Raw genomic sequence first — 24,029 nt, 5'->3', positions numbered from 1 at the left:
ATCCATGTAAAAACATCCGATTAAACTGATCCTGTTGGACCCTGCACAGACAAATCTGCTCACACCTCACACCTCTACACTCTTAGAAATAAAAGTGCTGAGTAGAACCATAAGGTTCTTCGGCTTGTCCTCATAGAGGAACCCTTTTGGAGAGTTCCACCAAGAACCTTTGTAAAACCCTTTATTCAGGAAAGGGGTTTTAAAGGGTTCTCTGGATCAAAATGGTTCTTACTGGGACCATTAGTGTTACCAAGAACCCTTAAAAATAGAAGCAAATGGTTCCAGATAGAACCTCAGCCGTTGTAGAAGGACTCATTTGGAACCCTTATTTCTAAAAGTATACAGTCCAGTTTGGTGGTATTATACTTATGTTTTGGTCCAAAGTAGTAGAAGTCGACCAATCAAAGAATCAAAGGAAACTGCCACTACAAGAATGCAATATGAGATTGCAGCAGCTTCCCGTAGACATGAAACATGGTACGACCCGGTCTGAACTGCCCAGATAGGCAAGGCAGTATATATTTGATCAGTACATGAAGAGGATTTCATCAAATAAGAATAAAAAAAAGGGCGATTTAAGAACAAATGACTGACTCTAACTACTATATACTATAACGACTATGCCTGCTGGTGGCCTTGTGTCTAAAACCTTGTGTGACAACTCTTTGACCAGAACGCCGCTTTGCATGTGTTACATGTGTTTTTTTTGCTTGAAGTTCCCCCCCGTCCATGTTTTGTACCCTGATTTGAACGAGGTCCGAGAGAAGAAAACTTGATTTCTTTAACTCAAAGTCTTTGTGCTGGCTTTGCAGTGCAACTCTGCGAAGAAAGAAGAAGAAGAAGAAGAAGAAGAAGTCACAAACCTTCGAGAGATTCTGACTATAGTGGTGAGTGCTCACGCTGTGGTCCAGGTAAAGTTCAGTGTTTTAGGATTAAGAGTTGAAGTCTTTTTTTTCTGCTTTCTGTTTCTAAGTGTGAGTGTGTGTGAGTCTAAATCTCAGTGGCGGTGATTTCCTCAAAGTGAATGTCATTGCTGCCACTGTGAACCTCATAATCCTCCATGTCCCTGTTCTCCAGCTCCAGACTCAGCTCCCTCATCACTCGCTCCAGGTCGCGGTTCCGCCGGTACATCTGGATGTAGTTCTGCTGCAGCTGCTTCTGGTAGCGGATCACCTGAGCGGAGGAGAAACGTCACATGATTACGACTGAAAGTGACGTAAAGACTCTTCTTCTTCTACATCTTCTTCTTCCTCCTTTTACCTTTTCCTTCTCCTCCTGCCACACCCTCCTCTCATCCTCAAAGCGTGACAGGTGTTCTTCACTCGTCCTCCTCTCATACATGAGCTCACCCTTCAGTCTGTCCATCTGAGAAAACAACAATAAAATTAACATTAAAAAGAAACTGAATAAAGTTTTGTTTTGTAATTTTCCTTGGAAATACACAAGTGTGCTACACATCTAGCATCAATATTAGCACTGGGCACATTAGCGTGCTATGTTTAGCGTGTTTATGAGTCCAGGCACCGTTACCAGTTACTTCCGTTATAGCTATTTTAGCGCCATTAGCGCGCCTACGGTCTAACTGGAGAGGTCTGTTTGTTTAACGAAAAGAGCAGTGCTACAAATAACTAGCGTACCCGTGTACTGCGTTACTTTAGAGACTAATTTAAACAATCGGGAGTCACGTAAACATGGACGTTAACACGATTAACGACGTTAATGGCGTCAACGCTAACGCATGCCGCTTTTCCATGATGACTGACCGGAAAAAGACGCACGTGACGTCATGTTTACGTGACTACCGATTGTTAAAATTAGTCTCTAAAGTAACGCTTAAGTTTAAAAACAGAGGCACACATACGCAGTACACAGGTTACGCTGCTCTTTTTTTCATTTAATAAACAGACTGCTCCAGTTCGACTGTAGGTGCGCTAACGACGCCAAAAGGAGCTAACGCAGCTAATGCAGCTAACTGGTAAATGGTGCCTGGACTCCGGTCCCGCGGCACGTCGTAAACATGACGTCACACGCATCGTTTTCCAGTCAGTCGTCATGGAAACGCGCCGTGGGTAAATGTGTGCTAACGTGCCCAGCGCTAATGAATATATGCCTTTAAATGTACTTGAGCACAGTACTTGACTACTCTGAATACTTTGAATTCATTTTTAATGCAGAAATAAACTCCTGTACCTGTTGCCTGAGTCCCAACACCGTTTCTGCGTTCTGCCTCTGAGCCTTGGCCTCGTCGCTCTCTCCTCCCCAGACCAAATGAGGCTCCTCTCCACCGCTGCGGTACAAGGACGGACTCGGGAGTCCTCTTCCTGTCACGCCTCTGCTGTGCGGGAGCGTCAGGTTCACGCACTGTCCCTTCGCGGCCGGATTCCCGGGCAGAGGGTGTCCGCCGAGATTGGACAGCGTGTCCCTGAGCCGCGCCGACTCCTCCTCCAGGCGGCCCATTTTCTCTCGGAGCAGCTCCGCTTCGCTTTTGCGCCGCTGGAGTTCGTTCTCGCAGACTTCCAGCTCGAGAGAGCGCGTCCTCACGGCTGCCTGGGCCTCCTGCGAGCGAGCCTGGCTGGCCTGCAGCTCGGATCGGGCTTCTCTCAGCTGGGCTTTGAGAACCACGATGTCTCCGGCCTTCTGGCTGAGCTCCGACTGGATTTCCTTCAACTGCTGCTTCAGGAGCGAGATCTCTCCTGACTTCTGACAAACCTGAGAATAACACAAAGAAATACTTGAAACAATGGCGATATTTTAGATTTGCTCACATTATGGGGGTTGATTTAAGTTAGTTACTGTACATCTGGATAATTTTAAGGTTTTATTAGAGGTCACAGTTCAGAGACAAACCAAAAACATATGGGAGGAAAAGAGGTGAGGACGGTTTAATCTCCGACTCTGACCCACCTCCCACTTGGTCTCCTCCAAGCGAGGCCCCAGCTGGGTCTGCTCCCTCTGAATGGTGGCACACCTCCTCTCCAGAGTCTCTCTGTCCTGCAGCAGAGCGGAAAAGTCCTCCTGCAGCTTCTTCTTCTCCTGCTGCAGTTGGAACACCTGATAACGCACACATACACACACAGATATGTGTTACACACCCAGCAGCTCGTGTATGAGGTGTGGTCGATGGAACGCAGCAGAAATGCCAACAAAGACCTGCTCTGAAGTCAGTGGTGCAGCATTTTAAACGTCACATTAGATGTGCCAACACAGGTGGGTTCACAATGCACTTAGACTCTTGCTTGTTAAACACACAGTGACGTGCTTCACTGCTCCTCCCTCATCAATTATATGCAGGTTGAATGGCGGCACAATCCTGTGCAGACTGATGGAGTTGTTGGTGGGACAGACGATCGGTAGACGGTGGAGGCAGAGGCTCAACTGGCTTAGGACTGTTTACTTTGTCTCAAAAAAAAGAAATAAATAAAAATAATAATAATAATAATAATAATACAAAAAAATTACAATAATAATACAAAAATAAAAATTATAATAAATATCATAATAATAATTTACAAATAATAATAATATAATAATGATACAAAATAAAATAGAAAAAAAAAAAAAAAATTATTTTGAAAGAATGACAAGCGATATTCTAAGTGGCTGAGTTGATGTTTGGCCCAAAACACACCAATGAATACTTCAGAAACTGCCATACTTTGCACCTTCATAACGCGCGGTGTAACTTGCAAAAGTGGATTTGGAGACACCCTACTGCACTTTAGACCATGCACTGACAATTGTTGAAATAAGGCATAGACTCTCCATCAGATTTGATGGCATTTTTTTTTTTAAACAACCACTATTAGAACATTATAATTCACACAAATTTAATGAAAAAATAGTTACCCTACCGTTCAAATGTTAGGGCTCACTTAGAAATGTCCTTAAATGGCTCTTTTATAAAATCTATGAATATAACATTAAATGAATCAGAAATACACTCTTTACATTGTTAATGTGGTAAACGACTATTCTAGCTGCAAACGTCTGGTTTTTAATGGAATATGTACATAGGTGTATAGAGGCCCATTTCCACTGTTCTAATGGTACATTGTGTTTGCTAATCACGTTAGAAGACTATTGGATGATTAGAAAACCCTTGTGCAATGATGTTAGCACAGCTGAAAGTCATTATTTCTAATCTTGTCAATGTCTTGACTATATTTTCTATTCATTTTGCAACTCTTTTGATGAATAAAAGTGTGACTTTTATCTTTTAACCAAAAAATGGTATAGGTGAGCCCAAACTTTTTGAACGGTAGGGTATTTAAAAATAAAAAGCGAACACACCTGTAACTGTAACACCTGCTGTGCCCTCTGGGCTTTCTGAGACGCCTGCTTCATCTTGGTGGCACAGCTCTGTCTCAGCTCCTCCATCTCACTCTCACAGCGCCGCTGCTTCTCCTCGTACACCTTTGGGAACAAAAAGTTGAGTTTTCCCCATCTACTTTAACATTGATTCATCGAGGCGCGGCGATTCCCTCTCACCTGGCAGATCGCGGCTTCATTCTCGTCCAGATTCTCCCGCAGCTGCTGGAGCTCCAGGTCTCGTTCCCTCAGCTTCTCCTCCAGCTCCCTCACCACCGCCTCGTAGCCCTCCACTGGAGGTGGGGAGTGACCGCAGGAGCCGCTGTCCGACAGGGGCTGCCCGCGTCCGCTCAGCGACCCCGAGCCCGTGCTCTTGCTGGACGAGGAGCGTCCGCTGTCTGAGTTTGTGTGGCCGTGGCTCCCGCCGCCACCCGAAGTGTTCCGGCTCAGGCCCGTGACTGGTTCCAGCTGGCCCCCGGAGCCAGACCCGGAGCTGGAGCCCTCGCTGGGGGCCAAACTGTAGCCTGTGCTGCTGTGCGTCGGCAGACTGGAGAGAGAGTTCCTGCCCGAGTCTGACATGGAGCAGGACTGGCTGCTGCGAGGGTTACGTCCACTGCTGTAGGAGTTCCGTTTCCCCTCAGAGCCGGAGCTGCTGGTCCCGCCATTCCCGTTTGTGCTGCCGGCGCCGTTGGACCCTCCGAGGGGCAGCAGGAGGCTGAGGCTGCCCTGGCTCTCTGACAGACTGCTGCCCCCCTGTGGCCGTGGCAGCAGGTACTGCACCGAGTGGCGGTTCTTGGGAACGACGGGTTTGAACGCAGTCGGACGGATCAGCACTTTTTCCATGTTCTGCGGAGATGAAATTAGAAAAGAAACGGCGTTAATAATTGATAAATCTGAGCTAATTACAGAGTTTAATAAAAAGTCATTAGAGAGGGGTGAGCGATAAGATGGTAGGTCACCTCTCTGGGCTCTGATTACTATAATGTGGTTTAATTGATATTCCTGAGCTTCATTAAGCAACTTTCTACAATGTAAGAGAGAGAGAGAGGAGAGGAAATGGGAAAGGGGAGAAAAATCGCATTAAAGGAGAAAGAATCAAAGAAGGAGAAGAAACAGAGAGTGTAAAACAACTCCTCACATGTTCTCTGAGCATTAACGGTGTTCCTCAGGGTGCAGTAACGACATCACCGAGCGCTGACATTGATCATGATGTGTCTGCGAGGTGAGGAGCTGTCAAATGATCCATCTGGGCCTGTCAGGCCAGTGATTAAGCTTCCACCCTGGATCTATACGAATAAATGGCCAATTAGGCGGCAGAGGTAATCTGGACCACCACCAACTAAAAAAACGCTGGTGTCAGCATCGGTGTTTCATGAGCACAGTCTGTGTGCTTGTGTAAAGAGAGAATTTCATTTGGTGTGTAATGTTGTTTAACCCTGAGCTTTTTTTCTCTATAAATATCCTCAGGTCAGACGACACAGTCAACAACACATCAGTGTTTATCGAGCTGTTCCTCCTCCAGATACCCAGTCGCCACAATTTAACTAAATTAAACAGTGGCCACTTTTTTCTGTCCGAAACTATTATCGCGATTGCTTACCGTCCTCTTGACGTGGTCTTGTTTCTACCACGGTATTTAATAATGCGGTAACACTTTAGATTAGGGAAAACATATTCACCAGGTGCTTGCTAACATGCATACAAGTAGCATACTAGCCCCTTATTAGTAAATATTAAGTTTGTGTCATAATAAAGGTAGAATAAGGTTATGTAGAATAAGGTGCTAATAAAGGGCTAGTATGCTACTTGTACACAACCATTCAAAAGTTTGGGGTCACTTAGAAATTTCCATATTTTTTAAGGAAAAGCACTTTATTTTTTTAAATAATATTTATTTTTATAATAATATAACATTAAATTAATCAGAAATACACTGTAATACATTGTAAACGACTATTCTAGCTGCAAACGTCTGGTTTTTAATGGAATATGTACATACACATACAAAGGAGAACCCCTTTTGGTTCCAGATGGAACCTTTCTCCCTTTTGGAGGGTTCTACCAAGAACCCTTTTAAAACCTTTTATTCAGAAAAGGGGTTTTAAAGGGTTCTCTGGATCAAAATGGTTCTTACTGGAACCATTAGTGTTACCAAGAACCCTTGGAAAACCCTTTCTTCTTTTCGTTTTTCAGAAGCAAATGGTTCCAGGTAGAACCTCAGCCCTTGTAGAAGGACCCTTTTGGAACCCTTATTTATTAAGAGTGTATAGAGGCCCATTTCCAGTGTTCTAATGGTACATCGTGTTTGCTAATGGCGTTAGAAGGCTATTGATGATTAGAAAACCCTTGAAAACCCTTGTGCAATGATGTTAGCACAGCTGAAAACAGTTTTGCTGGTTCTTTGAAAGGGCAAAATTATTATTTCTAATCTTGTCAATGTCTTGACTATATCTTCTATTCATTTTGCAACTCTTTTGATGAATAAAAGTGTGAGTTTTCATGGAAAGCACAAAACAATTGTATAGATGACCCCAAACATTTGAACGGTAGGGTGTATGTTAGTTAATGGTGAATATGAGTTCCCTAATCTAAAGTGTTACCCCAGATTTTTCCCTTTAGCTCGACAGCCTCCACCTCTTACCTTCTCTAGCTGTCCAGACACAGGGATGAGTTTGGGAGGAGGTCCTCCAATGTTGCCGTTCACCGTCCTGTTGTCCCTCTGCTCCTCTGAGTCACTGCAGGGACTCACGACAGTCGCGACCACCAGGTTGTCGTTCCAATCCCCGACCACCACTTCATCGCTCACGTACCCAAAGTTCCCATTCGTGCTGGCGGCGCCTCCAGTTCCACTAGAGTTACCGGGTCGGGGCTGCTTCTTGGTGGGCAGCGGCGGCGGCAGAATCTGAGCCTGAGGCGGCGCGTGGCTGCTAATGACCAGCAGCTGCTCTAAGGAGCTCCCGCTGCGCAGGGTGTTGTCCTGGACGCGGAAGCAGCTGGTCGCCGGGGTGGAGCGGCGCGGTTTCGCCGAGAACTCGCTGGCGGCTCGGCAGTGTTTCTCCTGGTATGTGCGGCCCGATATGAGGCTGCTGACGGAACCCATGGCTGCTGTCCCGGAGCCACACGGCCCACAGGGGGCAGAGCAGGGGCCTGACGGGGAGCGGGACGGAAGAGGCCGGCGCTGCTGGACTTCGACACCCGGGTTGGCGTGGTCAGTCACGGTCACAGGCAGTGCCTGAACCAGAGCCATGACAGCCCGATGGCGTCAGACACACCATACACTCTGATGAGAGAGAGAAACAAGAAGCTTTGTTTGAATATTTATGCTTGAAAATGCAACAGATGTGGCTGTTACTCATCTCAACGAAGACAAAACAAGGTTTCTCATTCAATATGCATGAGACCTGACTGATTTATGACCGATTTAAATGAAAATCTTCCACAGCTTTGTGGAGATTTGATGTAAAGTGACACAAAACAAGAAAAATATCTTTAAAATATTACACCAGTGGCTGCACACAGACCATATAATATGACACATGGAGCTTTCTCAGTGATTGTTTTAATCGATATGGGGGGAAAATGAGGAGTAAGTTTAACTTACACAAAAAGATAATTTATTACACATTTATTATAAGGGACGTGAATCTTTGGGGGGCTCACGATTCGATTCAAAACCGATTCTTGATTCAAACGATTCTCGATTGAAAAATTGATACAATGCAGATTTGGTTGAAACAGAGGGAGGATGAGTCACGGTCATCGCAGTCTGCAGCTGCTCTGTGATTCCCCCACTCCACATCGTCCTCATCTGAACCTGTGACTGGTCACCTCTGTGTGTGTTATTTCTGAAAAGAAATCGAGTTCCGTCATCACTACGCTCACATGCCTGTGCACTATTCTTGGCCTGAGAAACGTGGATGCACACATTGTTATAAACGCAGCAAGTGGCAGCAGCAGATTAAGGCTTCCATTTGCAGACAGAATTATCAGTGTTGGTTGCATGTGGAGCGAGAGAGAGGGAGCGGGAGAGGGGGACGCATATCCTGAGCCTGTCGTGCCAAAGCCCCAAATCCGTCTGGCCAAGTGGAATAATCCTACGCCAGCTACGGCTGCAGACAGTCTGCCAGGACTAACACAGGAGTCACACCGACACCCGCGTACGCACGTGCAAGCGTATTGTCTCCAGAATAAAATGGTAAAATAAAAACGTAGAGGGGGGGGGGGGGGGTTTGTTTATTGGAGCGCATTTTTTGATCAAAGCGTTAGCATCACATCAGAAGCGATTCGTTGCCAGACTTTCTGGGAATCGAACGCGTCCTGCAGGAGGAGCAGTGTGTGAGCAGCACCTTTGGCGGCGCAGCTGCATCAACAGCACAGTGCGTGCGTGCGTGTTGACACAGGAGGCTAAATCCGCACGGCATTAGGGGAAACGTGCAATAAAGTTGGGGAATATTGTACAGATTAGATGACGCGCAAAAACAAATAGACAAATACTGAAGTCGTAACGTCTCTGCCTTTGATATTTTCCACTCCTGGAAACAAAACACATGATCCTTTACTACCTGGGTTGTTTGAAATAATAAGGAAAACAACATCTTTCCAGACAAATTCCCCGTCATAGTGCATTTGAGGATCCGGCTGCTATAATATAAACAGCAAAGTGCTGATTCTTTTCTATGAAGTGGACATTTGAGATTGTCAGTTTCCTAAGGTTGGATTGCTGCAGTCCACTCCCTCTGCCCCACATTCCTGCATTGGAAAGTTGTCGGGGAGGAGGAGGAGGAGGAGGAGGGGTTCAGATACTCCTCCAGGCTCCAAATAGCACTTTGTGTTTGAAACACACTGATGCCTTTAGTGGTCAGTGCTCCGAAAAAACAGACACAAGTGCGTTTCCAGTACATTTCCACGCACAGTTAAGCTGAAGCTGCAACTGTTCAACTGGACGACTGCCCTTAGATAGAAGAAGCACGAGCGCGGAATCAATGTTAGTGAATGAAGTGTGTCCACTTCCACGACCACAGGTGGCCATTTCTACTTGTTAGTAGAGCTGAAACAATGAATTAAGTAATGAATCGTTAACTATTTTGAAAACCTATGAATCGGTTTGAAGCTTTTTTTCATGATTAAAACAAGATTTCTGATTGTTTCAGCTTTATTAAATGTGAATATTTTAAGAAATCATTAAAATCTTTTTGGTTTGTGGACAAAACTAGACATTCGAGAACATCGTCATTTCCAGGTTTGACAAAAACTGAACAACATTTTCTGACATTTTCTGGACCAAGCGATTAATCGAGAAAATAATCGATTTGTTACCGTTTCAGCTAATTGTTAGCTCTTCGTGAACTTGAAATAATCCAATTCTTAAAGCGGAAAGAAAAAACATAATCAACTGTCACATATAAATTGTGACAGTGATATGTTTTTCATGTCCAATCTTGTTCTGCAATGAAAGACTAATAAACGAGACGGGTTGGACTTTTAAAAAATGCCGAAAACTGTGGATGATGTCATGTTAGTGAATGAAGTGTGTTCACTTCCACTACCACAGGTGGCCATTTCTACTTGTTAGCACACTCTTAGAAATAAGGGTTCCAAAAGGGTTCTTCTACAAGGGCTGAGGTTCTACCTGGAACCATTTGCTTCTGAAAAACCCTTTCCCCGGAGAAAGGGTTTTTCAAGGGTTCTTGGTAACACTGATGGTTCCAGTAAGAACCATTTTGATCCAGAGAACCCTTTAAAACCCCTTTCCTGAATAAAGGATTTTAAAAGGGTTCTTGGTGGAACCTTTATAAAAAAGGTTTTACCTAGAGCCAAAAAGGGTTCTCCTATGAGGACGAGCCTAAGAACCTTATATGGTTCTACTTAGCACTTGTATTTCTAAGAGTATATAAGACAGTTTGAGGCTAATTGTTAGCTCTTCGTGAACTTGAAATTATCCAATTCTTAAAGCTGAAAAAAAAACACGTATCACTGGAACTTTAAATTTCGACAGTTGATGATGTTTTTCATGTCCAATCTGCAATGAAAGACTAATAAACGAGACGAAAATGCAGAAAACTGTGGATAATGTCAAGTGTTTCCTCAACCTGAATCAAATCCTACAAAGTTATTATGAAATATATTCATACTATCAGAGAGGAGCAAGAAAAGCAGAAAATATACACATTTAAGAAGTTGACATCACTTGTTTTACATCAGTTCATCAAAATAGTTGTTAATAAATTGAATTCATTGATAAATCCCTGAAGCCAAAGCCCCATCATCACCCTACCAGCCTGCATGGTAATTAAAGTAGGGCATGAGAGGGGGATTACAGAGAAGGAGACGGAAATTATGAGCACACACATGACTCAAGGCCATGAAGATATGTGTGGTATGCGATCACTTCCCATGCCAAAAAAATAATCACGCCTGAAATCCTCCTTTCACCTTTTTTTTTTTTTTTTGTAATTTTCATTCAACCATCGCCGTCTCCCAGCCCAAACAAGGACCTCTCAGGCAGGGATAATAGAATTAACGACCCCAGAGAGCGTCAACCGTGACCTCCACAGCCGTAACCCCGCGACCCCCCGATGAGCTGAAGGGGAGCTGCTCTGATTCTTTCCTCCCACCTCCTGTGGCCTCCGAGGCTCTTGTTTTGTTCTGGGTACTCGGGCAACAAATCTCAAAAGCTAATTTCCCCCCTCTGATCTTGCTCAATGGTTATTTCGCAAAACTTAGTGAAGACGCCGCCTCCTCCTCTTCTGCGTGGCTACATTCCCCATGACAAAGTAAAAATACCTCCACCATCTCTTCATCCACTTGCACCTTTTCCCTGATTGCATGCATTGTCAGCAGCACAAGACGGGAACCAGTCATTGTCACTAAATATAGAAAATATCTCATGTCTGAAATCATTCTCCTAGTCTTTCATGAGATGCTTCTCTCTCTGCTTTGATTCCATGTACAAAAATAAACATCCTGTGGTGTGGCAGCCATGTTTCACAGGGTCAAAGCAGGGGCAATTTAAACCGCATTCTGACACTGTGACAACTATTAAACCACGCTGAATGGCTCAAAGGCAGCCTCGCTGCTTCTGACAGGGGACTGAAAATACACCGAGTGCTTGTGAAAAGTTTACCCTCCACAGGACGCCAGCTGGCCAAGTGTGAAGCCCAATTTATACTTCTGCGTAAAGTGCTCTGCGTAGGCTACGTAGAGACTCTGCGTCGATGCAGAGACTGTCGAAGAGCCTCTGCGTCGTCTCCGGGTGCACAAAATATTTTTTAAGTGTCCGTCACTCCGTCAAGGGACAACGGAGACGGCAAGAGCTGCGATTGGTCCTCAGGACAGGCTGAGCGAAGCTGCTCTGTGCCGGCTCTCAGTGCGCTCCGGGCGTCCTGACAGAGGCGGAGCTGATCCCCGCCGATAACGCCACTGCCGAACTATAAATATGTCATATCTATACACACACAGCACATGTTTAGACCCTAAATGGCCAATTTCTCGCCTCAAATTATCTTAAAACTGCGTTCCGTCACACAGAAAAGTGAGAAACGGCCTCTGTTTCAACAACAACAGTCTTTCGCTCTCTTTCTTTCTCGGACGCCATTGCTCACTGTAGCCTGAAGCAGAACAACCTTGCGCAGCGACCCCTACTGATCGGGCGGGAAATTGCAGCGAGTGTCCGTCACCACGACGCAGAAGTATAAATGCTCGAGGCGTCTCCGTGGTGACGCAGACGGATAACGCATACGCAGTCGGAGAAGTATAATGTGGCCTTGAGTGAGAGCCGGGCTGACGGAGGGTTAGAGAAGTTCCCAGGTATCTTTCTACAAGATCCACGAGTGGGGTCTGTGGTGGGGAAATAATCCCGTTATGATGAGTCTGTTAATAACGCCAGTGTTACCCAGGAGAGGAAGCTCATTATTCTGCAGCAGAGAGATCGCCCCTCGCAATCACACGCAACCTCCAAAGCTCTTCCAGAGACTCCAGAGAACGGGGGGGATCAGAGGTGAGGACACGAAGGCATGGGTGTAGGGCTGCAACCATTACTCCAGTGATTCGAGTAACTCGTTTACAAAAAATCCTCAAGTATTCGTTTAATTCCCATCTCGCGCGGCCTGTTAGGCGCAGGGGTCATCGTTCCACACGGACCGTTTTAGCAGACGCACACCGCACATCGGAGCTTGAAACAACCCGTAAAAGTCATAAAATGTCAAATGTAAGTGTGGGACCATTTCACGCTTAAACAAGAGGTCAACAAGGTGCAGTGTAACCACTGTAAACTACAACTGGCGTAACCACAACAGCACGTCCTCAATGATTCATCATCTAACTAAGCTAACGCTTCCGGCACACGCTAACCTAAACATTGACGTAGCTTACTAGGGTTGCAGCTATTGAATCCTTTTGTAATCGAGTATTCTACCAATTATTCCTCAATTAATTAAGCAAGTAATCGGATTAAAAAAAATACATTTCTAAAAAAAAAAACATAAAAAAAAAAAAATTCTTTATAATTTGGTTTGCATCAAATTAATCGGATAAAAAAAAAATCTAAAAAAATTGTGTTGTGCAATAGGCTAACGCATGACACGTTTTCATGACGACTGATAGAAAAAAACGTGCATGACGTCATGTTTACGTGCTGCGACACCGGAGTCCAGGCACTGTTTACCATTTAGCTCCGTTAGCTGCATTAGCTCCTTTTAGCGCAGTTAGCATACAGTCGAACTGGAGCGATCTGTTTATTAAACGAAAAGAGCAGTGCTACAAATAACCAGCGTACCTGTGTACTGCGTATGTGTGCCTCTGTTTTTAAAGTTTAGCGTTACTTTAGAGACTCATTTTAACAATCCGGAGTCACGCGAACATGACGTCGCGAACATGACGTCACGGACGTCTTTTTCCGGTCAGTCATCATGGAAACGCGTTGTGCGTTAACGTTGACGCCGTTAAACGTTTGACAAGACACAAAAAAAATATATTTTTTTAGAATAAATAAATGCAGCCCTACATGGGTGATATACAGGAATTCTAATACCTGGTCGTCTCCAGAGAGGGCAGAGCTCTGGAAAAATACAGGCATTTCTAATGGGGTTTGGTCATTATTTGGAGAGAACACAGAACCTGGGGTTTGAGCACCTTAAGATCAACGCCTGCAGACAATTGACTTGATGTGGCAGATGTGTTTGCACACAGTCTGTTTCACATCAACAAAGAAACACACACACACACACACACACAGAGCGCAACACTACAAATCTTAAACCAAGTCCACATTTCGCCTGTTTTTCCAAACAAAAAAAATTCATGCTCGAGCAAATATTATGTTGACAGACTACCATCAAAGATATTTGGATAATTCTCTCCCCTGTACGCGCACTTGACGACAGATGCTGGTGTGTGAGGCATCCGCTCACTCTGTTAGCGATTAGCTCCACGACAGATTCCACAGATTTGTTGGTAACAAGAAATACTTCTTTTTTCCCAACGAATATTGAGATATTATTCTTTCTTTTTTTTTACAGCAGCAGTACTGTCCTTGATCTCTGCAACATTTTTTGGATACTGCATGTTCTCTTTATCCTTCTAATTTTTCAGGTTTCAGCCGAACACCACCACTGTCTCGGTCTCTGATTGGCTGTGATCAAATTTCCAGCATGCGGGAAAATAAGATTTGGTTGTGTGTGAGTGTGACACATTGGGAAGATATCTGCGGCTCTCTATAATCGCATCTGTGAATATTTCACACCTGTCAGGGGAGATTAACAGGAAGTTGCAAAAACTAATTGACGGAGGGCTGAAAAGCCATCCATCGTCTACGTGAACGTTCACTGGTGCCACATCCCAGCTGACCAAGGGTGAAAGGCGGGTCATGAGTCCATCACAGGGCCACATAGAGACAAACAACAAATCCACTCAATTAAGAGTTGCCTAACACCAAAATCTGCATGTTTTCGGACTGTGGGAGGAAACCAGAGAACCTTGAGAAAACATGCAAACACCATGAAGAAAGGTGCTTCTTCAGGTCTTCTTACTGCAAAGGCAAGAGTGGGCTGAAAATCCTGAAGTTTAAAAGCAATAAAAAAAAGTCCAATATTCAATATTAGGTCAGATGCGTCCTACCTAACTCCATAAAACTAAAACAACAAGCAACCCGAGAGATGCTGACTGTTTCACCTCAGCAGGAAACCTGCACTGCCATGTGGTAATTCACCGCGGACGACCTCCTCTTGCTTCTACAGTCATCTGATCCTGATTACAGCAGGTTCGACTTTGTACAGAGGTGACATCTTCCTGACCAGAGGTCTTCCACCTCCCGCCTCTACGTTTATGCCCTTCCTTTTCACCCATTTCCTTTTCCTCACTTCCTGTGCTGCATTATTGTCACTCTTTCCTTTTCCATCCCCCTCCTCCTCATCCTCCTCGCTGCTGTATGCAGCCCCGTGGATTTTCATCTGGCTCTTCCCTTAACAGCGACACCACAGCGTGACTAACCGAATGCAAAGCCAACGTGAAGATGAGAGCAACAGGTGGAAAGTATAAAATTGTCAAAGCAGATCAGACACTGTACGGGGGGGGAAGTATGGGACGAATAATCAGAGACATCGTGATTGCACTGCTGGTAGTCAGACTGCTGCAATGATAAACTAATCATTAATCAATTTCTGAATCAGTTTTTGAATGTAAATATGTTCTAGTTTTTGCAAAGAACCAAAAGAAACCAGAGAAACGTAATAATTTGATGGGCACTTTAACGTTAGCATGACGCGTTTCCAAGACGACTGATCGGAATAAGACCGCGTGTCTCTAAAGTAACGCTAAACTTTAAAAACAGAGGCACACATACGCAGTGCACATGTACGCTGGTTATTTGTAGCGCTGCTCTTTTCGTTTCATAAACAGATCGCTCCAGTTTGACTGTTGGAGAGCTAAAGGCGCTAATGCAGCTAACGGCGCTAACTGGTAAATGAGGGCCTGGACTCCAATGCCGTGGCACGTAAACATGACGTGACGCATGTCTTTTTCCGACAGTCGTCATGTAAACGTTGACACCTTTTACGCCATTTACCGCTGTTCACGACGTCAACGTTAATGCACGTTAGCACATGACTCGTTTCCATGATGTCTGACCGGAAAAAGACACGCCAGACGTCTTGTTTACGTGACTCCCGATTGTTAAAATGAGTCTCTAAAGTAACACTTAACTTCGAAAAAACAGAGGCAGACATACGCAGCTCTTTTCGTTTAATAAAAAGCTCTAAAGGAGCTAATGCAGCTAACGGAGCTAAGTGGGAAAACGGTGCCTGGACCCCGGTGCCACGGCGCGTCAACATGACATCACTGGAGTCATTTTCCGGTCAGTCCTCATGGAAATGCGCTGTGCGCTATCGTTGACGCCGCGTTAACGCATTACCGTTCACAGCACTAGCTTTGACACTTGAAAGGTTGCAGCCCTAGATCAGCAGAAATACTTGAGTATACAGTGGGCCCCCTTTAAGTAATCCACACAGATACAAGTGATCCTAATGGATAGAGAGAGTCAAAACCAAAAAAAAGGCTGTGTGAGTCACAATAATCCCCGCTGACTGTCAACAAAAAGACAATCCACAAGTAGAGGCAAGGCAAGAACAACACACAATGACACACAAACAATGCCACGGCATGGCAACAAGTAGTCCACGCCTAATCTGCTCTCTCCCGTTTTATTTCTCAGGCATCGTCTCCTCACAGAAAACTCCACCATAAAACTTCAAACGGGCCAGAAAATGGTATTATAATGAAGTCAGCCTCCTCCACTGTAAAACGAGACAAGTCTTTTAATGTTTTGCCAGAAGACCTGAGGTTATATTATGCCTCCATTCCAACACAATGACTGTCTGTCTGAGTGGCCGCTCACTGTCACCTACCCCCACATGGCTTGCCTTTGTGTGTGTGTGTGTTACCTCTTTAGGACCTCTTGTCAGGACCAGGAGTCCTCATGGGGACCAACACCTGGTCCTAATGAGGCAAAACCTCATGTCTTTAGGGCTAAGATTGTGGTTAGGTTAAGGTTAAAGTTAGGCATTAACTGGTTGTGGTTAAGGTTAGGGCTAACACTTCAGTTCAGGCCGTCCACATTAATGGAAGTCAATGCAGTGTCCTGAGAAGACTAGCTGCACAAACCTGTGTGTGTGTGTGTGTGTGTGTGTGTGTGTGTGTGTGTGTGTGTGCATGTGTGAAATTGCTGAATGCTTGCAAACATACTCGTTCCTCATTAATTCCAAGCCTCGGTGCCAATTTGTGTTTCGCAGAAAAAGAAAATCAAAGAGACATTGTCCTTTTTGGCAAAGTGACACAGTTGACACTGTAACTTACAAAAAAAAAAAAAGTAGTGTGTTGGACTTTTCCAAGCATCTGCAGAGCTCTGAATTTATTAAACCAGATTTTCAGAGATGAAACAAAAGGATACATTAGATCTCCCAAAAAAAAAGTGAGTGTGTGCATGGGTAATTGGCAACAGGTTCCGGCTTTAGTCCATTCCCCCCCACCTCCCACCTTCTTCTTTTAAAAGCCGCTTGTTGGTCTTTCAGAGTGTAGCTTCTAGCTCTGTTTGGATATGTCGCCATGGCAGCAGAGGCCAGGCACAGGGCCAAATGAGACTGATAGACAGGAATAGTGGGCGAAGGAAAAGGACGGAAGAAGGAGTGAGTGAATAGGTGACTGAAGGAATGGGTCTTTTTTCCTGACAGCGGGCAGGTTGGCTCTTTAGCATCTCAAAGCATCTGGCCTTAATTCGGACCGGAGAGGCTGCTGGGGGGGAGAGGGGCGACCAGGACCAAGGTTCTCTTACTCTTTCTATAGTATGCACACACATACACATTCACTCACACTCACTCGCTTATTCTATATAACTGTAGAAGACTCATTGGGTCCCTGTGGGGGTTGACGGAGAGAGCAGCCAGAAATCTATTGAAATGAGACGCAGTTAATGCTAATGACATGAAAGGAGCGACGCAGCCTCGTGAAAAGGCGACGGTCATTCAGGGACACAAACTGTCACAAAGTGAGGTATGCACGCACGTTATATATACACTAACGTTCAAAAGTAAGAGCTCACTTAGAAATGTCCTTATTTTTGAAGGAAAAGCTTTTTTTTTTCAATGAATATAACATTAAATGAATCAGGTGACACTTTAGTTACACATATTTACCATTAACTAGGTGCTTACTAACATGCATACAAGTAGCATACTAGTCCTTTATTAGTAGATATTAAGCATGTATACCTTATGTCGGAAAAAACTTATTTCATGTAGTATTAGAGGTAGAATAAGGTTATGTGACATAAGGCGTTAATACGTGCTTAATGATTACTAATAAAGGGCTAGTATGCTACTTATACACTACCGTTCAAAAGTTTGGGGTAATGTAGAAATGTCCTTATTTTTGAAGGAAAAGCACTTTTTATTTTTTCAATGAATATAACATTAAATGAATCAGAAATACACTCTATATATTGTTAATGTGGTAAACAACTATTCTAGCTGCAAACGTCGGTCCATTTCCAGTGTTCTAATGGTACATTGTGTTTGCTAATCGCTAATCGTTAGAAGGCTATTGGATGATTAGAAAACCCTTGAAAACCCTTGTGCAATGATGTTAGCACAGCTGAAAACTGTTTCCAAAATCATTATTTCTAATCTTGTCAATGTCTTCACTATATTTTCTATTCATTTCGCAACTCTTTTGATGAGTAAAAGTGCGACTTGTAATGGAAAACACAAAAAAAATTGTATAGGTGACACCAAACTTTTGAACAGTAGTGTATGTGTAAGATTAAGACTAACCCTTTTTGTCGAGCACAGACATGCTTGTACGGTCCAAATTATAGTAAAAGTCTGTCAACAGAGAGAGAGATTTTTTGGGGCTGTTACAGCAGAATTTCATCATAATGTTGTGCAGAAAAGTTGGTGTGAAAAGCATTAAAAAGTGCTTTTAACAGCAGCTGAAGACAGTAAGTTAGTTAGTTCACAGTCAGTAGGCACTGACTGAGGAAACTGAGGCAACAATATGGAAGAAGACATTCCTGGTCCGCTCCGCATATTGGATTTTTCCAGAATATTCTCCAGCCGCTGACAGTTATCCAGCGGTGGTCAGCGGTTAGACCCACAGACACTTGGAAATACCAAGGATGCCAGTGGCAGAGACAGGGATTAGTCTGGCCAGTTGACTACTATTTGTCAGGATCAATGACCGTGGACTTGGTCGAGTTTCGTACCGACGCAGGAAGTACATCAACGTGGTCTTTGTGTCAGGGAGGAAGAAAACCCTGGTGCACAGACTTCTGAGTTTGTAGGTTTAAATCATGTGTTAGCCCAACTAAAATACGACTTTAAAGGTATATTGGCGCATTTCAGCTTTACTCTACTCTACTTTGGTTTGGCATTCAGTATTCGGTTTGATTCCTGTCGCTAAAAACACCAGACTTGGACTTGGAAATTAACACGTTTCCGGGATTTTTTCAAGTCTTTTTAACTGATCTACACTCTTAGAAATAAGGGTTCCAAAAGGGTCCTTCTACAAGGGCTGAGGTTCTACCTGGAACCATTTGCTTTTTCAAGGGTTCTTGGTAACACTAATGGTTCCAGTTAGAACCATTTTGATCCAGAGAACCCTTTAAAACCCCTTTAATGAATAAAAGGTTTTAAAGGGGTTCTTGGGGAGCCAAAAAGGGTTTTCCTATGAGGACAAGCCGAAGAACCTTATATGGTTCTACTTAGCACTTTTATTTCTAAGAGTGTACAGTTCGGCATTGCTCAGTTTGATTCTTGCATCGGACCTCACGCTCATCTACTCTTCCAGTGACTCAACACCCAACACTCTCTGACAATGTCACATTTTCATATCGGCTCAGGAACCTGTGGAACCTCACCAGAGCAGGTACTACAAAATATCAGGTACTATCAATAGAAAAGCAAAAAATAAATAAACCAGTAGAGTCGAGCCAAGCCGTGCTAGAACTGTATCGTGGAAAAGCGGCACATACTGTATGTAAATCATGTTAGTCAGACTGATATCGATGTAACTGATTGTCTAAAATTCTGTCTTATAATATTGAAATAATAGAACTAGCCCGTACACATAAAAATAAGACAAATATGAGGTAAAAATTGTGAAATTCAGGTTCGGAAGATCGTTTCAATTCTCAGCTAGTGCTTTGTGTTCTAAGACAACCAGCGACTGAAGTGTGTATTAGCTCGACTTAACTGTGCAAATGTGCTGATTGTCTCAACGGGGGGAAGAGGGAAGAGTAAAGTTTTCCCTCCTAAATTTCCGATCCTTCCCCCCCTGCTGCTTCTGTATAGCAGGCACAGTGGCAGGCCATTGTTTCACTTTAACAGAGGGCAGAGAGCAGAGAGAAAAGAGCCTGTTATCTCACACTCTGACTGACAACGTGACCCCGAGATGTGGTGAAACTGAGGTGGCGGCAGTGACAGGAGGACGCATGATTTTACTTTCTAACAAGCTTCACTGAGAGAGAGAGAGAGAGAGAGAGAGAGAGAGAGAGAGAGAGAGAGAGAGAGAGAGAGAGAGAGAGAGAAATTCAGCTTATGATTTTTTTTTTGACAAGGATCAGCTTTCTAAAAATAGATAAATTCCAGAAAAGTTGTCACAGTTTCAATGTGAAATCACTGTAGAAGCAGACTTTACACACACACACACACACACACAGTGCTACTAAATAAAGGCAGGCAAATGAGTTCCACAGCAGCCGTTACATAAGCAGCGACACCTCAGTATCACTGTGCCAGCCTCCATGCATAATTCACTCCCATTCATTTGAGGGGGGGGGGGTGAAATATCTGCCGTGGCAAAGACGCACACACGTGCAGACGCATTCAAGACGCCGCCGCCGCCGCTGTAAACTGGAGAAAGATGGAGCGCAGACTGCTGTGGAAAACACTCATTCAGCAGACTGAAACAAAGCCAGGCCAACTTCTAATCTCTCTCACCGTCTCCCTCCTCCTTCAGGCTCCCATCATATTTCTCATCCAGAGAAACACCTGGCATGGGATTTAGCTCTGGAAAATAATGGAGCTTGAATTGAAATCAGTTTTTTTTCCCCAATCTGAATGCTAAAAAAATATGTACTATTCTTACTCCTGTCGTGTAATCCTGTGTTTTCAACCCCGGGAAGATCCACGACTGCAACGTTGAATTGAAAAACGTCAAAAACATTGATGCGGTTACATCCAATCACTTCCTGATTTGTCGTTATCGGCCAAAACAAGACTACAAGATTGGCTACAAATTAAAAGCCCCGTTGACACTTACTATCAAAAAGACCATTTACTGGTGTTATTTTGTCTCTGCTTTGTCCTTGTGAATAATCTAATTATAGATAATCTAAACTTCTAATCAGACCTGACTGAGGGAGCGTTTGAATGTGCACAGCTGCAGCACAGGAGGATGCTGGGGTGGTGGTGGTAAGAAGGAAGCATTAATCCCATTAAAACTGCTGAAGTGCCTTCTCGCTTTACTAGCGCAGTGTTGCTGTTGCCTCGCATTAATTTATTGACAACAAATTAAAAGCTCCATTAACACTTACTTTCAGTTTAAGTTTACTGTTGCCAGTGGACACTCGCATAATAAAACTAGTGCTGGGCACGTTAACGGCAACGCGTTTCCATGACGACGTCATGTTTACGTGACTCCGCATTGTTAAAATTAGTCTCTAAAGTAACGCTAAACTTTAAAAACAGAGGCACACATACGCAGTACACGGGTACGCTGCTCTTTTCGTTTAATAAACAGCTGCAGTTCAACCGTAGGCGTGCTATCGGCACTAAAGGAGCTAACGGAGCTAACTGGTAAACGGGGCCTGGACTCCAATGCCGTGGCACGTAAACATGACGTAGCACATGTCTTTTTCCGGTCAGTCGTCATGTAAACGTTGACGCCGTTTACGCCATTTACCGCTGTTCACGGCGTCAACGTTAACGCATTTTAGCACAGGACTCGTTTCCATGATGTCTGACTGGAAGAAGACGCGCGTGACGTCTTGTTTACGTGACTCCCGATTGTTAAAATGAGTCTCTAAAGTAACACTAAACTTTAAAAACAGAGGCACACTTACGCAGCTCTTTTCGCTTAATAAACAGACCGCTCCAGTTCGACTGTAGGCAAGCTAAAGGAGCTAATGCAGCTAACGGAGCTAACTGGTAAACGGTGCCTGGACTCTGCTGCCGCGGCACGTAAACTTGGCGCCACGCTAGTCTTTTTCCACTCAGTCGTCATGGAAACGAGTCATGCGCTAATGTGCGCTTACGTTGACACCGTTAACGTGCCCAGCACTAAATAAAACCCTAAGTCAATCGTAAAACTTTTCCGATACTGGGTCAACTATAGAGTTTAAGAGTGTTCTGTCCTTTTTTTTGACAAATATAGAAGAAAGGATGTAGCTTCAGTTAGCAGAAATCAAAGCTGGACTGGACCGTTAGCCCAACATTGGCGGTAAAAACACCAGAGGAGATCAGAAAGAGGTCCATTTACTTTTTATTTCACTACGTCACTGTTGTTTTCATACTGTATAAACACACACACGGTGAAAGCATGAGTCAACCCAGCTGGAGAGGGTTACATATGTAACCTGCATCACACATATATACCTCACTTGTTTTGTTTGATGAGCCCATGAGGTAATCCATGTTTTCCCCGTCTCTGCCTCAGACCTCGTGTTTAAGTCTGCGTCAGCGTTGACGCCCTGACACCTGTCCACATACAGCTGTTGTCTTCACGCACTTCACCGCGAGAGACGTCAGCGTCTTTGACTTTGTGCCAAAAGCATAGTTCGGGTAATTACAGTCTTCTGCCAGCTTTTGCTCTCAGATGAAAACCTCAGGGTGACACAGTCGAACAGGCGAGCTACTACAGAGGGCCCCGTTGAATGGACGGCCCTGTAACCGCTCTGCTATAAACATAATCTGCTGACATATCACTCTACGGGCCATAACAAAAACTTGATGAGAAACTACAATATGTGGCCCAGGGCTCGCAAGGAGTCTTGTAATTACACGCGTAGGGAAGTCAGGAGGAGGAGGAGGAGGAGGAGGAGGAGGAGGAGGAGGAGGAACAGCAGCAGCAGTCTGTGTCTGCCAGAGTGCTTTGTCATCAAAAGACAACACAAAGATTCCCTTTGAGTTTCTTTCTGGATGAAAACGTGGAAAAGTTATTTGTCTACGGGTCACACTTTGGAGACACGCAGCCTAATTGTCTGCTTCGGGGAGAAGTATGTGTATACGGCCTGCTACTTTTTCTTATCTTCAAAGAGTGTGTGTGTGTGTGTGTGTGTGTGTGTGTGTGTGTGTGTGTGCAGACAGAATATTGAATATCACCCCTCCTCCTCCTCCTCCTCCTCTTTCTCTTCTTCTTCCTCCAGGCCAACTGTCCAAAAGGGTGGAACAGATTTTCTACAGGCTGATATTTCAAAATCAATACCCCGACAGTCTGTAATGAGCAGATAATCCCGCAGGGTCAGGATTAGGAAGACAAAATCACATCATCTCACCTCAACAAATCCAAGCAGCGAGCTCCGTTTGTTACCATTTGTTTAAATTTGAGTCAAAAAGCAACAAACTTAAGACCTGCCGCGAGTAACTTTTGGTCATTTGTTGTTGTCGTGGTGTTGTTACTTTGTCTCTGCTTTGTCTTTGTGAACAATCTAATTAGAGATAATCTACATTTATAATCAGACCTGACTGAGGGAGCGTTTGAATGTGCACAGCTGCAGCACAGGAGGAGGCGGTGGTGGTGGTGGTGCTAAAAAGGAAGCATTAATCCCATCACACTGCTGAAGTGCCTTCTTGCTTTACTAGCGCAGTGTTGCTGTTTCCTCCCGTCTGTCAAACAAAATCACTTCCTGTGTGCAGATTACGGAGAGAGTCAGGAGGCGCTGATAGGCCTAATCTGCATTGTGTGAACTAAAGGAACATTTGTTTGTTGTAAAAAGTTTCACATTGATATTAAATTAACACACAGATGTCAGGGTCGTCTACAACTTTTCGTGCATTAGTTTCCAAACCTCTTAAAAGTCACCCCCAATGTTTCCTAACACAATTCTGGTCAAGACACAGTTGTAGCCGGATGACGCCATTCAATTAGACAACTTCCCTCGTCCCAAATCCGATTAATTGAATTGAAAGTGTGTCTGCCTCCACGACACTAGGAGGCGATACGCCCCCCCCCCCCCCTTTCAGCGACCTTAGAGTTAGCTCGGTTTCCGTTGTTAGCGTATTGAGCGCCATTTCAAGTCCTTTCATTTTGAAAGTATCAAATTCTTTAACCTGACAAGAGCATGAAACAATGTACCAGTCACTGTTGTCTCTAGTGCGAATAAGCATCCAAACAACTCCACACACTTTCCATCGACACCTTTTTTTACTCATGAATACAAAGTTTCCTGCAGCAAAGATAAAGAAATCCTTGAGTTTGACAGACACACACATGCACTCATACATAATCACACACTCTCTTTTTTCTCCCCACTCCCCACTCACCCCTGTGAGCGCCCTGCATGGCTGCCTCCACTTGTCTGTGTCTCTTGGAAAAGATTTCTTTTTTTAAAAAATCACTCCGCTCTCTTGTCGACTCAGAATCTCCTCGTTGTTCCAGTTTCCTGCCGTAGCCTGCCTGTGCTGCTTCCGACACGGAGGAATTTCAAATGGAAGCCCTCATGTTTCCCCCTGTCCTGT

General features: G+C 44.3%; 1 protein-coding gene across 1 annotated transcript; it reads right to left on the bottom strand.

Moving 5' to 3' along the window:
• Positions 1-727: 727 nt before the first annotated feature.
• LOC310934115 (leucine zipper putative tumor suppressor 2 homolog) lies at positions 728-7,408 on the bottom strand (the record flags this gene model as incomplete). The annotated part of the gene is given in 8 exon segments (XM_083897763.1): positions 728-1,173; positions 1,261-1,365; positions 2,191-2,709; positions 2,905-3,051; positions 4,291-4,413; positions 4,416-4,461; positions 4,463-5,154; positions 6,950-7,408. Coding segments are annotated over 8 exon segments (2,274 nt in total). The 3' UTR covers positions 728-990.
• Positions 7,409-24,029: the final 16,621 nt, after the last annotated feature.

This window comes from Microchirus variegatus (assembly GCF_963457635.1).
Source record: "Microchirus variegatus genome assembly, chromosome: 11".
Classification (NCBI taxonomy): domain Eukaryota; kingdom Metazoa; phylum Chordata; class Actinopteri; order Pleuronectiformes; family Soleidae; genus Microchirus; species Microchirus variegatus.
The sequence above is the reverse complement of the archived record's forward strand: the minus strand, read 5'-3'. Positions and strand labels throughout refer to the sequence as shown.